General features: G+C 38.4%; 1 protein-coding gene across 15 annotated transcripts in view; it reads right to left on the bottom strand.

Moving 5' to 3' along the window:
* Positions 1-15,596, bottom strand: part of LOC106081576 (unconventional myosin-XVIIIa) — an 89,182-nt gene that overhangs the window by 3,946 nt on the left and 69,640 nt on the right. For 6 of the 15 annotated variants that reach the window (XM_013243617.2, XM_013243618.2, XM_013243619.2 and 3 more), the window contains 4 exons: positions 6,606-6,974; positions 6,360-6,542; positions 6,193-6,288; positions 1,040-1,355 (listed from right to left, as the gene is read on the bottom strand). In XM_013243617.2, coding sequence (XP_013099071.1) covers positions 1,040-1,355; positions 6,193-6,288; positions 6,360-6,542; positions 6,606-6,974 — 964 coding nt within the window. Of the gene's footprint in view, positions 1-1,039; positions 1,356-2,300; positions 2,551-6,192; positions 6,289-6,359; positions 6,543-6,605; positions 6,975-13,194; positions 15,358-15,596 lie in introns of those variants that run through there. The other 9 variants (XM_013243622.2, XM_013243623.2, XM_059363673.1 and 6 more) reach the window with 9 other exon arrangements.

The following is a 15,596-nucleotide window of genomic DNA, read 5'->3' on the forward strand; positions in this document are numbered from 1 at the left end:
AGCCATTATCAATTGACTAAAGTGCTTTCTTTACTTTAAATCCATTTTAAAGCTCATCTTGACTACTTGACGCGACTAGTCTTGCCATTTAAAGCTTCATTTTGTACCCTGATCCATCGGCTAAATTAAGGCCTAAACAAAATGAGAGCGTTGAGGAGCGTCGCGTTGAAAAATGCAAATCCGCAAAAAAATTCAAAAAATCAACTCAAAAAGTTAAACAATTTTTAACTTTGACGTCTAAAAGCACTACTTCACGTATGACAGCACAATATAACGCTCGCTTTTAAGCGTCACACGGTTGCTTTGCGGTATTTGTGTGCAGAGTTGCATTTTTGCAATGCGACGCTCAAAACAAATCTCAACGTTACGGCCTTTCTGTTTCTCATTCTGTTTCAGCTTTGTGTAGTTCGGTCGAAAAAACTTTACAATAAATATTTTTAGATTTGAGATCATTTACGTGTGGATAAGCCAGTTGCCTATTATCACAAGGATTTTGCTTTCATCTTTTAGGATAATTTTCTTCCAATGATCTCTCATTTCGGAAACAAAAGGGTACTCAAGCATTTCTATTGGCTTTATAAATAACGCCTATTTTTCCAATAAATAACGCTTGGCACGATAATGCCCATCTAAGCTTCAACATGGCATACAAAACTGCTTTCAGCCAAACACTTGAGCTTGTTGCACTTTTAAAACGTAATCGTAAAGTATGCATTTGCTTCCGCATAATTGAGTTAATCGAAAAAAAGACACATTTATATTTTCTATCCCAGATAATGGAGGTTCCGAAATAATCGATTCCTGGTTAATCGAAATCCGAATCCATTTTTAAACAGGAACATCGGTTTTTATTTTCGGCCTATGGTTTCTTGGACAACATATATTAGAATTTATCGTAGATTTCGCTTTTGGGCAACCGCCTGGTGAGTTTTTTTTTTGGTCCATATAATTTGACCCACCCCCATGTCCATACATACATAAATAGCTATTGAAATAAAATATGTATAGAGCAACCGATTTCCACAACATAGACATGTACCTTTGATTTTCTTATATGCACAACCACGAGCTTCTTCTAGTTCTTCATCCCTTTGTTGAGCCTCTCTGCGTGCGTCTTTGCGCATAGTCTCCAAAGTCATCTCCAGCCGCAATTTCGCCTGTTCTAATAATTGCACTTGGCCTGCCATTTCATCTAGCTCCTCCTCTTGCTCTTTAACTCGACGATCCAACTCATTTTTGGATCGTCTCAGTTGGGCGATCTCTTCCTCGGTGCCACCACCAAATGTCATCTCCTCCAACTCACGTTGCAATGAAGCCAACTTCTCTTCCTTGAGATCGAGCTCAAGACGAGTGTCCTACAAAAAAAAAAAAAAAAACAAAACAATGCAAAATATGTCAGAAAATTGTGTGCGATTTTGTCCCAAATTCAGTGTTCTGGAATACATTGAGATGAAAAGAATCAGCGATAACAACAACAATAACAGCAGTTCTATCTCTTGGTCTTGCTCCAGTGGCAGCGACTGAATGGTATGAAACGTGTTTACAATCGACAGACATATTAATAGAATTACAGTTGACAGCCATACACACACACGTCATATGTACATACATATATGTATAGTACATTTGACATATTTAACCATCTATTAAATGTTTAATATTGCCTTTTTGCTTCAATTTCTATTTACTTTGTAAAAATTATGCTTCGGCAAGTTCCATATGTATATAGCCTGTTCCAAGATTGCTGACTGGCGTTGGCTGTTTCAAGATTGTCGAAAGTCAGTGTGATCTACATTCTGTCTGTACATACTTACACGCAGCCATTAAAATCATTCAGCTGTTGTTTAAAGACCGTCCGTCCGTCCGTTCGTCCGTTCGTTACATACAAAGTGCACATCCAAAAGAATTAATTAAAAACTGTCATGTTTTCACTATTTCACAACAAAAAATAATAATAACAACAATAAATAAGAACATGTTCATTTGTAGCTTCATGTTTATACTACATATACATTCATCACACACACATCCATACTGACAAACGAAACAAACTAAACATGCAGACGCAAAAGAACGCATACTAGTTGTAGCAGCGAAAGATCATCTCAGCTCAAATTCAAACTTCGACGATGATGATGACAATGAAGAAGAGAGTTGCCAGCCAATGACGCACACACACATGGGCATACATATGGAGATACATCGATAGATTTAAATGAATTTTCATTGTAGAATAAAAGATAACATTCATAAGTGCATACAGACACATTCACACACACACACACACACTTTTAACATACTTGCAATAGTGCAGCACATGAAGTATAACGTAGACTCATCTTTTGATCTCGATTTATAAAACGATCTCAACAGGTAACTGACAAAAAAATTCTATACTGATGCTTTGAACCGAAATGTCTTGAAATGCATTCCAACTATGAAGACATTTTCCAAATTATTATTCCTCACTTTCTTTGGTTGAATGGGCAACAACTAACAAACTAACTGTCTACACCAACAAATGAATTGCTTATGGAATTCAACTGTTAACTCTGCTTGTCGACCGACCGACAGACAGACAATCTTTGTCGCACCGATCTTTTGTTCAACAGACACACGCAGGCAGGAAAGATCGACCAAGCAACCAACCGAACGACCGTCCGTATGCACAACAAAACGAAAAGAATGCCCGATGCGGAATGAGAGTAAACCATTCCAGTCAAGAACTCAGAACTAATATCAAGATTTGTACAAGCATACGCGCTTGTTCTGTAGATGGGGCAAATGCATGTCTGTATGTAAACACATCTAAACATACAAATGTACATGCAAACGTACTTCTTACTGTGCGTCGTAAAATAGAAAGAAGAAAAAAAAGGCATGAAGAGCGAGTGAGTAACAATCAACAACATGCCGCTGCTTCTTGGTATGAAACCAAGTCACAAGATATGGGAATATGGTATATGCAAGTTGGAAAACCTGACGGTGTTTTGTATATTCAGTTATGTATGAATGATATATATGGGCTATTCCACACCCAACGCATTGCATTTAATCTCAGTTCCCTGTAAATAAATTGAAACATATGCGATATTTAGGAGATGGAACACTAACTTGTGTCAAAGCCTAATACTAATAAGATAATTCGAATCCAAACAGACTCCATTCAATGTTATATCCTTAAAACCTGTCTGCCCCTGCGAATGAATGTGCATGCATATATGTATATAGTAAAAAAATAATATGTTGCATCAACAAGTTGCAGCGATTTCGTACAAAGAACTTCATTTAAAATTTTCGGAATATGTCTTCTGTTTATTAAGTTTAGTGGATATTGCTTAATTCATTCCTACAAAAATACTCAATTATTTATTTATGTTTTTGTTTTTCATTTCCTTTTTCGTTTTTTTTTGCACGAAATCCAACGAATTATTTCGACGTTACATTAAAGCCACATTTATTGAGCGATAAAAATGGGCATTTCAAACTGAAACTTGAAACGCTACGGCAACATGTCACAGTCATTTCGTGTTTGTGTGTTTGCATACTCAAAAAGTTGTGTAAATTTGTACAAATTGTACTGGAAGTCGTTCGCGTACTTTATTTGCAAGCATAAGAGAGCAGGAGAGTGCGTGAGAGCGACCAAAATTTTGAAAGTTTGGTAATTTAGAGTTTGCAAATTCCTATTAGTGGATTTTTCAACAGAAATTTTCAGCATGTTTTATGAAAACCAGCTGCTTAATTCAAATAAATAGCAAAAGTGAGTTAGGCTGTGCTTACTCTCCTGCAAATTTTTACTGAAAAAGTACGCGAACAGACCTAATACTTTTACAAAAAAAACCTACAGCCAGTCCGTTCACATTATTTTATTAAAGTCGTTGAAAATTACGTTAAAATTTGAAGCTAGCAGGGAAGGTGCGTAAATACCCTGTGATCACAGCAATACGTGAGACATTCACACCCATTCCGGTTAAAGATGGCGTAGTCGAATTTCAATATTTTTATAAAATTGACGAAAACTATAAATATATAAGTTAATTGGATTCTAAACAACACCACGCCTGTTTGTCGAAAGAGTATGGTGCCTACTTTTATATTATTTTGTTTTTTACCACAACATATTCCTATCACCAAACTGTCGAAGGCGAATAAGACACAGAATACCACGAAATGTGAAATTTGCTTTCGACTACGACTGTTGTCGACCGAAACCGAAAGGACAATGATTCAACCCAATTCTGAAAACTCCCAGGAAATAAATTTTTCCCTCGAATAAAATTCTCCTATTCTGATTGAATTGGGAGTGGAAAAATATGGGAGAGGGAATATCGAATTTTCGAAAACAGCTGTTTTGCGTCAGCTGTTTTATTTTGGCTAAACATTTGACAATTATTTTTTGGAAAAATTAACATAAAGTGGAAAAATAAACAAATCGAATTTATAAAGGTTGCTAAAAAAGTTTACAAACATGTTTAGTGTTGCTTTTTTAATGTTTGTTTTAATTTTTGGTTTTTAAAAGTACACAATTATGGACTACAGCTTGTCACCATATTTCTGTGTTTTGATAACAATTTTCCGTCTTCATCCAACAATTAGATGCTTCCCGAGTGGTCTGGTGGACAGATAAATACATTAACTGTGTCGTGTTGTTTACGAAGCCACATTTTCATGTGGATGTGGCGATCCTTGATAAGCTTCTGCAGGTGAGCTAGCTGCATGATACGCGCTTTATCCAAAATCCTTCTTTTATGGAGCTAGAACTTGAAGATCTAATCGACATTTCAGGACGGCGGCCGCTTTTCTTGGTGGTTGGGACGGCTGCTGGACATAGTGCTGCTGAAAAGCATCTTATGCACTTATTCCAACTCCTGTTAAGTAAATACTGCCAAATGTGGCGCCAAGTTATTATCGAAAAATTGCCCACGAATATTCCATTAAGGAATAGGCAGAAGACTTCTTGCATATCATTGAGTGCCGCCCGGAGTGCCACTTGGCGACAACACTTTATACATATGGGTCTAAGAATATTAAAATATGAACCACATATTTTGAAACCTGTGTAGTATATTTATATACCAATTCTAGAATGCTCGTCTTTTGTCAATAAAACCGAAAAACTTATGCAAATCTTCTATGGTGGGTACATGACATATTTAAACCAGGAGAACCTAACAAAATTTCTACTTGATCTTGATGAAAAAGTGAAAAATAATTTCCGTACATTTTAATTTGTTCGTGAATAGTAAGAACTGGTGCCACTTTTTTATAAAACAATTAAATTCATCATTTTTTATACTAGCTCCTTTTCATTTGTTTGGGGGAGTTTTCCCCAAGTTTTATCGTCTCATTCTCCCTTTTATTTCGATAGCTACTTTTTCCCTGAGAGATACATCCCTTTTTCGAAGTTTGTTTATAATAGGGGAAAAGGGAGTGGGGATCAAACTCCCAGTAAATTGTTATTCAGAATGGGGAAATGGGAGTAGCGAATGAACTCCCAGAGAATTGTTATTCAGAATAGGGCTGATTGTATAATCATACATATCTGTATGTATGTCTAACTGGTATTATGCTTTCGATAATATTTATAATTGTTGTTTTATTTTAGTCCTATCCAGTGCAAGTAAATGTCTTGGATAGAATTTCAGTGCATAGTTGTGCTTGATAGTTATCGATATCTTAACATACGATTGCAGATAATTATATCCGATTAACACAGCAAATATCTGTGTGTATCTGTAGTTTCCATTTCCCTCCAGTGTAAGCTCATTCGTGAATTTTACAATTATTTCTCCTAACCACACCTCTTCTTCGAGAAGTTTAAAAAGGCTCAAAAAATCACAAATGTTGCTATTATCATTTAGGAGATAACAATTGCTGCAAAATATTCCTGATGTTGTTTTCGTCAAGTTTCGTACTAAGACCAAACTGCCTACCAAACCAAAATAAATATGTTAAAATTTTTTTAAATAATCATAAAAAAAAATATTTAATATAAAACCCCTTTTACATTGCTCTTTAAATCCGGATTTAATGGCTCGATCATCTGTTTTCCCTTTATAAAATCAGCTGACGAGAGCCTTAAATCCGGATTTAATGAGGGGTGTAAACGGGATTTTGAGACTTAAATTAAGCTTCAATCTTAGAACTAGCCGACATATTTTGTCAATAAAATTTGTTTATAATAATACTTACTGCCAGTGATTGATCTAAAGCGAATTTTTCGGCAATTAAAATATCTTTTTCCCTTGCCAAACGCTCTTTGGCTTGGCGTTCTTGTCGTGCGGTGTCCTTAAAATGGGAAAAAGGAGAAAGTGTGATGTGTAGTACCAACTTATGATACACGTAGACAAACATCTTACCTGCAACGCTTGACATTCAGAGTCAAACTTTCTTTGTTTCTTCTCTAATAAATTATTGCGAGCATTCTGTTCTTCCAACAGCATGCGCAAATCGTTCATTTCATTTGTCATTTTTTGAGCCTTGCGCTTCCACTGGCCTACCACTTGTCTTTGTTCTTCGACCTCTTCATAGGCATCGGAGAGCTAAAATTAGACACGTCCTAAGGTCTGCGGACAAGATCGAAAATTGAGCAATGAGCCACAAACCTTCTTTTCCAATTGTTTTTTAAGACCGATCAACTGTTCCAAGTCATGCTCATGCTGCGTTTGCAAACGGCGCTTGGTGAATTCCAATTCTTTGGCTACTCGTTCGTACTTCAGTTTGTAGACCCCACCGGAACCGCCTTCGTCATTTTCAATATCTTCTTCTTCGGAAATACCATTAAGGTCAGATTTGGCACAAATCAACTCCATTTCTAATTTTTCAGTGTTTTCTTGTAGTTTTTTGACTTTGTTGTCCTTTTCGGACAATTCCTTCTCCAGACGAAGACGTTCAGCTGTCTCCCCCTCAAGACGCTCCGTTGCCATATTGGCAGCGGAACGTTCTTCCGCCAAATCCACCGTCATTTCGGATAACTGAAAATCAAAATAAAACAAAATTAAAGATCCGATGCGATTGAGATATTACATGAAACACAAAAATCAAATGAAATAAATAAAAAATAAAAAAATTGGGACCCTTTAAACCCTATATAAATAAAAAAATTTTGATTTGTTGGGGTGAAGTTCTTATCTATCTTTCAGAGATATGGGCGGTTTGACCTTAAGAATGTTTATCATTAGAATGAAATAAAAATATTGATTACACAAAAGAAATTGACATACACATAGGAGGATCAGACACAGACAAAGAGGGTGAAAAGACACACCTAAGCCAGTAATAGGCTTGTTGTGCGCTCTAAATAGTTTTACATTTAAAACAACTTTTTGTAATACATGAAAAAATACACGAAAAAAATTCTTTTCCACGAAATATTTTCAGAAGGGGCAGCGGAGCCGGCCTGGCTCCGCTGCCCCTTCTCTCACTCTCTAACACTTTTTTTGCATCAATATAGTGACATGGTCGGTAAATAAGTCTTGTTTGGGGCTTTTATGGCCCCTCAGACATTTCGTCCCAAATGTGGATATAAAATTCGTGCTTTACTCCCAAATACCTTTCATTTGAGTCCCATATTGCCATGGTCGATAAATATGTCCAGCTCGAGGGTGTTTTAGGGTTGGGGTGGACCCCCAGACACATTGTCCCGAATGTGAATATCAATTTCGTGCTCTACTCCCGAAGACTTCATTTGAGTCCAATATTCCCATGGTCGGTAAATGTGTCCGATATGGCTTTGTTTTGAAGTCACATTTGGATATCTGATTCGTTTTATACCCACCATCATAGGGATATACTAACCTAGTCCTACCGATTGTAACACTACAAAATATTGATCTGCGACCCCATAAAGTATATAATTTCTTGATCGTCTAGACATTTTGAGTCGTTTTAGCCATATCCGTTCATCCGCTCGTCCCTCCTTCTGTCTGTCTGTCGAAGTCACGATAGGGGCCGAATGCGTAAAGCTAGCCGCTTGACATTTTGCACTAGGTCGCTGGGGACTGCCATGGGCCATATCGGTTCGGATTTGGATATAGCTCCTACCGATCTGCGAATTTGACATATTTAGCACCTAGAAGCCGCAAATGTTATCCGATTAGGTAGAAATTTAGCATGCAATTTTTGTCGAATTTGGCTACAATTTTGCACGTGGTGTTCTGTTTCGACTTTCAACGGTTTGAATCGGTCTTTAACCTGATATAGCTCTCATAGAAACCGATCTCTCGGTTATCCTTGTTCGGTTCCTAGAAGCTTTAATTTTTCCCTGGTTTGACAGACATTTGGTACGTAGAGTAAAATGATGCCTTTCAACTAATTTAATGTTGTGTCAATTTTGCGCAGAATCCATAGTGGTGGGTTTCAAAGATTCGGCCCGGTCGAACTTAGCACGTTTTTACTCAAATTTTTCTCATTTGAGTTCCATATTGTTGGCCTATATATCCATTTGGCGGCCCCTCCATGCATTCCACCCCCAAATTTGGATACTCTAGTAAAAAAGTTGAAAATTCGGGACAAATTGAAGATAAAATTGTATCGGATTATATCTTATTTTATCTATTTAGATATAATTTGATCCAAAAATATCTGGTGCCAGATATAATTGGATATGACCTTATCAATTAAAATTGATACTAAATTGTTATACCCTCCACCATAAGATGGGGGGAAAACTCATTTCGTCATTCCGTTCGTAACACCTCGAAATATGCGTTTAAGACCCTATAAAGGATATATATTCTTGACATTTTAAGCCTATCCAGCCATGTCCGTCCATCTGTCTGTCCGTACGTCCCTTCATCTGTCTGTCCATACGTCCGTCCGTCCGTATTTTCGTCCTTCTGTCTGTGGTAAGCACGGTAACTTTCGAAGGAGTAAAGGTAAGCGCTGGAAATTTTCTTCAAATAATTCTTATTAGTGTAGGTCGGTTGGGATTGTAAATGGACCAAATCGGTTCATGTTTTGATATAGCTGCCATATAAACCGATCTTGGGTCTTGACGTCTTGAGCTTTCAGAGGGCCAAATTCTTATCCGATTTGGCTGAAATTTGCACGTTGTGTTTTGGTACCACTTCCAAAAATTTTGCTTACTATTGTTCAAATTGGTTCATAACATGATATAGCTGCCATATAGAACGATCTCCCGATTAGACTTCTTGAGCTTTTATAGGCGCTATTCTTATCCGATTTGGCTGAAATTTTACACATATTGTTTTGGTATGACTTCCAACAACTGTGCGTAGTATGGTCTAAATCAGTCCATAACCTGATATAGCCTTCATATAAACCGATCTCCCGATTAGAATTCTAAGGCTTCTTATCCAATTTGGTTTAAATTTTGCAAATGTCGTTTTGGCATGCCTTCCAACAACTGATAGTATGGTCTAAATCGGTTGATAACCTTATATAGCTGCCTTATAAACCGATCTTTCAACTTGACTTTCTGATCACCCATCATTGCCGATATTATTATGGAGGACCTACTTGACAACGTAATGGAGAAAATAGCCAAGCCAAAGAGAATAACGAAATATGTGGATGACATCTTCGCAGTCGTAAGGAAATCGGGAGTGGACCAAACTTTAGAAGCTCTAAAAGCCTACCACCGACAAATACAGTTCACTTCAGAGCTGGAATTAGAAAATAAACTACCCTATCTTGACTGTATGGCACATAGACAAAATAACGTAGTGAAAATTGATTGGTACCAAAAATCGACCGCTTCCGGGCGACTTATCTGTTTTCATTCTAAACACCACAGTCGAATAATAACCAATACCGCGACAAATTTTATCAAGAGAGTTTTTAGCATTAGCGACACTGAGTTTCACGCCAGAAACGAGGGAAGAATGAAAGACATTTTAAAAGCCAATGATTTTCCCAGTCACACCAAAGATTCAGAAGGAAAAATATACAAAACGGTATCATATGTAGAAGGCTTCTCAATGAGACTAAGCAAGTCCAATATCAACGATAAGACAAACAGGACCGTCAATGAGCTATTCAGCAAGACCAAGTCCAAAGTCGAAAAAAGGACAAATCGAATATAAAATTAAATGCAACGGTGACAAGACCAACATATGCCCAATGGCGTATGTTGGCATTACTGTGACAAAATTAAAAACTAGACTCTCTTCACACAAGTCAGACCAAAAAGCTGTACATAAACCGCTAGAGCAGAAAACCGCTCTAGCTGCCCATAGTGCCCAAACTGGCCACAAACCGAACTTCAAAGACGTAAAGATTCTCACTCAGGAGAATTATTACAAACGCAGATTCACTCTTGAGATGCTGCACATTATTGACATTCCTGCTGACGAGAGAATAAATTACATGAAAGACGTTGAAAGTTGTGCAAGAGTATATCGACACGTCCTCAAAAAACATAGAAAGACAACCGATATTAAGACGAAGAGAAACACATCGAATGTAACTCCTCAATTAAAATGTAAACATTTTTGTTAATTTCATTGTGATTTATTTTACTTAATTGTTTATTGTTTTGTATTTTGTAAAAAAAAAACAGCCTGTGAAAACGGTTAGACGAAGTCGACCGATATATCGGAAATAAATTCAAACAACACCCTAAAACACTTTAACTGACCTGCAGCCGAAACCATTAAGGAAGTCAAAGAAATTAATATAATAGTAATAAAATATGAGAGGCCTACAATGGCAAATAGACTAAAGTATATCGTACTTAACCTATTGTTGAACCCACTTCTCCAAATTTTATTATAATGGGTGAGACTATTGGACGTGGACATTGGAATTAAAGATTACTTTGTTTGAAGGTTGTTATATCGAGGAGTTATATGCTTAAACTTAACTTAAAATGGGTATATCAGTTTACATGGATTCTATTGTTGAGGTTACCTACTATATATACCAAATTTCGAGCGGATGTTGGAGAGGCTAACATGAAGTGCCCTTTACAGATATATAGAACGAATATTTCAATATTAGACCCAAATGGAAATCTCGCAGGTGAAGAATGCTATCATTTACAAGACCCTTTTGAGGAGCAAGTTCATTCCATTGCATAGACCCAATTGCTAAATAACCGTTCTAATGAAAGTTATTTAGGGTTGTAGTTTTATTTTGAAGTTGCTAAAATGAGCTGCAAGATCAAAGATGTGAACAGAAATTCTTGTAGTATTTTCTGTTAAGATGTTGACTCGTTATTCTAACAACAAATATTTTCCAATCGACAACAGTCCCTGTTACTAATCGACAAAATGGCTTGTTTTTGTCCAACTTGCACTACCTTTGCTATAAGTTATGTGCTACAATAATTTAATACATTTTCAAGGACCGTTCAGGCCAAAATTGTACACAAACTAAACACTTTTCTTGAAACGGGTAAATTTGATTTCATAAATACTTGGAGCGTACTTGGCACAGTTGTTAAAAGTCATAACAGAACACCGCATTCAAAATTTCAGCCAAATCGGATAAAAATCACGGCTTGTAAGGACTCAAGAAGTGCAATCGGGAGATCGGTTTTTTATGGTAGCTATATCATGTTCTTGACCGATTTGGGCTGTACTTGGCACAGTTGTTGAGAGCCATAAGATACAACTATGTGCAAAGTTTTAGCCAAATCGGACAAAAATTGCAGCTTCCAGGGCCCCAAGAATTCAAATCACGAGAGCTATATCAAGTTATAGACCGAAATTGGCACAGTTGTTGGAGACCATAACAGAATACTATGTATGAAATTTCAGCCAAATCGGACAAAAATTGCGGTTTCCAGGGGCTCAAGAAGTCAAATCGGAAGATCGATTTATATGGGAGCTATATCAGGTTATTGACCGATTCGGACCGTACTTGACATACTTTTTGAAAGTCATAACAGAACACTACATGGAAAATTTCAGCCAATTGCGATTTCCAGGGGCTCAAGAAGTCAAATCGGGAGATCGGTTTATATGGGAGCTATATCCAAATCTGAACCGATATGGCCCATTTGCAATCCCCAACGACCTACATCAATATAAGGTATTCTGTGTAAAAATTTCAAGAGGTTAGTTTTATGCGTTCTACCGCTATCGTGATTTCGACAGACGGACGGACGGACATGGCTAGATCGACTTAGAATGTCGAGACGATCAAGAATATGTATACCTTATTATGGGGTCCTAGATCAATATTTCGAGTTGTTACAAACGGAATGACTAGATAAGTCTACCCCCATCCTATGGTGGTGGGTAAAAAAATTGTGTACGAGTTTCTGAAAGAATTACTCTTACACTACTAAACAAATATTTGGTTATACTCAGTTTTCATCTTAACTTTCCTAAAAAATTTCAATTTGAAATGGTGTATTCAAACTTTAGTTCCTGACTGTTTTTTATGTATCACATTGAAAACAAAGACTATTTCAATGCAATACCCAACGTACAACTCTTGAAATTTTGTTTATTTGTTGTTGTTGTTGAACTCGATTATCTCTATAGATTTTCTGTACGTTCTTAACACTTGCCTTCCTTCCTGAAACAATAACCAAGAAGTGAGAAATTTCTTTAAGGTTTGAGTTGGCGTGTGCTGAGATGAGAATGCTCTCAACAAAAAACATCATAGTTACAAATATTTTAATTCTGGATATGCTGCATTTAAATGGGGCACAGTGTTGAATTAAAATTTCATGCAACTGACTTCATGATAAGAATACGAAAAAATCGAATTATTTACATGGAGGTATTTCTAAATAAGGACCTTCAATTTGATCTTTAGCTCAAATTCCTTAAAGTTTTCTTTTCCGATTTCAACCAAAAAAAAAAGGGTGTGAATAACATACAGGTAAATAAAGAAAGGCAATCTGTTTTTTGGTATGGCCATCATCAAAGGCCATGCCGGCCTGCTACTTATGATTCATTGTAAAAGTTTCTATCTTCACTAAATATTTGGCCTTATTTCTTCCGTTTGGATCCTAAAAATAAATATTCCATATAGAAAATTTATAGCTATAACAGAAATATTCAATGTCAGCTACATATAGCGGCCCCCCACTTAAGTATTCATAAACAAATACATACATATATGCGTACTGTACCAGTGTATGTATGTATGTATGCGTACAACACATGCATATAAAGATCTGTCGCCGCTCTATGCACACACAATGGTAAACAACACAAACTTTGGAGACTTTTGGGATGAGAGGCAAGCGTAGGTGCTTCCTTGGGACCAACATACCTCATCCATGGTGTTATCATCCTCATCACGTATGGTGCGGTCATCGTCATCGATATCCGAATAATCTCGGGCCATTGAATTGGATCTAGATGTGGGTGTTCTGGGTAACGTTTTCGATATTTGAAAGGCTTTGGTTAGAATGTTCTGTGAGGATTTGGTGCGACCCACAGAGGGACAGCGTTCCATGCTATTGCGCTCCCTTTGTCTTTCGATGAGGCTGATGGTGTCAAAGGTGTCATCGTAAATTGAGTTTGTGGGAGTGGCACGGCTGCTGTTGCTGCCAGCGCGGCTATTTCGAGTGGTTGTGCGACCACGTCTGCCAAAGGCAGACCACTCTTCTTGAACGTGGTCCGTTCTTTTGAGGAAATTCTGAATTTTCTCGCTGAGCGCAGATGAGGCAGTGCGTGGTTCCTCAAATGAGGGTGAGGCACGCAAACTCTGGCGTACCGGCTGCCTCTTGCAGCCCAACACAAACGACAGATTGCCATCGAATACCACGGGTGATTGTTCCAGGTGTCTCATTTCATAGGCATCCAATGAATCTCCGCCAACATAGGTTTGCGGGAACATACGTCGCGGAGGAGTCTGCAAGCGGGACAGCGATGAACGCGTGGATGTTGCTATGCTCGAGGTAATCGATGAAGCTCTGGATGATGTGCTTCGTATGGACATTGCTGGACTTGGCGAACGGGTCAATAGTCTCAGGCGATCCGAAGAGTTTCTTAGGTATCCATTGTGTCCATTGGCGAGCCCATTGGCCAAGGTCTGCCTTGAAGATGAGGCTGAGCCGGGCGTCGTATCTAATGTGGGAAGAGGAAGTGTTAGTTTCACATCCAATGGCTTGGCAGGATTTGTCGAGGTGTCACCATCGACTTTAGCAAGGGTGACACCTTCGACAGTTTGAGTGGTATTCGTGTAACCATTACATGGCTTTGATGGCATTGCCGACGACGCTGCCGCCGCTGCTGCTGCTGCTGCCGCCGATTTGAGGCCATCATCTGAGTCATAGTTTATGGAACGCGAGCTCCCATCTCCGTTGGACATTCTTATGGTTGGACTTCGCTCGCGTTGCTTAGGTATGAGTTTCAATTGTTTACGCATGCGATTGGGATCCTTTGGTGGCTTGGGAGGACGTGGGGAGGGCGATGTAGGAGGAGGCGACATAACAGAAGACGCATTGGTGTTAACAGACGAAACAGAGGAACTACTAGCATTGGTGCACAATGGGACATAGGGGTTTGGGGGGTGGTGTTGTTCCGTTGGATTTCCCATGCTCATGCCATATGCATATGCTGGGGAAGTTGAAGACGACTGCGACGTTGCTGCTGCTGCTGCTGCTGGGGTTGGTGTTGACTGACGCGATGTTGAGCTGCGCATTGCCAAATAAACACGATCTAAAAATTTTGAATTGTCCATGGGTGGGTCATTGTTCTGTGTGCTGCTGTTATTGTTTGTTTGGGATTGACGGTTATCTAGAGTTTCGGATACATTGTTCGGTGTCTGTAAGGATCTAGTGTTCTGGCATGTAGGGGCATTTGATTTGATCCTGCTGGGGGTGGGGGCGGAGCCTTTGCGGTCCCCTGACACCACTGCGTCGTTATGCAGTGGCGCCATAGGACGGACTTTTCTGGAGCTGGCACCGTATGATCAGATGAGCAGTATGGTCAGTTGGTCGTAGTCGTAGTCGTTGTCGTCGTCGTAGTAGTAGTCAGGTCGATGGTTTCGTAAAATTTTGAATATTCGTTTAAATTTTTAATTTCGTAATGCTGTCGCTTGAGCCCAATGCGTTCAGTGTCCAAATGAGTAACATGAAATGACTTCATTAAACAACAGTTCGTTGTGCCAAAATAAAAACGTTTCCATTTCGAGACTATTGAACTATTATTTTCTTTTTCATTTTACACGTAACGCATCCGAGTGTTGATCACACAACAACAAGTGTGATCCCAATTGAATGGATCTTCGGCTAAACGATTGGTTTTTCTTTTTTTTTTCTTCTTGTTATTTTTACGCGAACTCTTCTCTTCTCTCGCGAGCTCGCTGCACTCTTCTCTGCGTTAAAAAAAAAAAAAAACACTTTCCACTATTTTTTGTTTTTCTTCGCGTTCACCACGGCACTTAGAGGTTTTTCTTCCTCTACTGCTCGACTATGACTGATTGTGGCGATTTTCTTTGCGTTAAGAAAAATCATATCAACGCCAATATCATGTTGGTGTCGTTGGGTCCGAATCAGCCAGCAGCCTCAAGTGAGAGATAGTATGGCAGTGCCATTTGTGCGTATCTATCCCTCCCTCTGTAGACGTAGCGACCAGACACCGGAGGGTATCGTCGATTAGTTAGAAAGTTTGCTTCAAATTTGTATTTAGAAGTGGTGGTCCCATAAGATGTAATAACAAGAAGGA

Source organism: Stomoxys calcitrans, chromosome 2 (assembly GCF_963082655.1).
Source record: "Stomoxys calcitrans chromosome 2, idStoCalc2.1, whole genome shotgun sequence".
Taxonomy (NCBI): Eukaryota; Metazoa; Arthropoda; class Insecta; order Diptera; family Muscidae; genus Stomoxys; species Stomoxys calcitrans.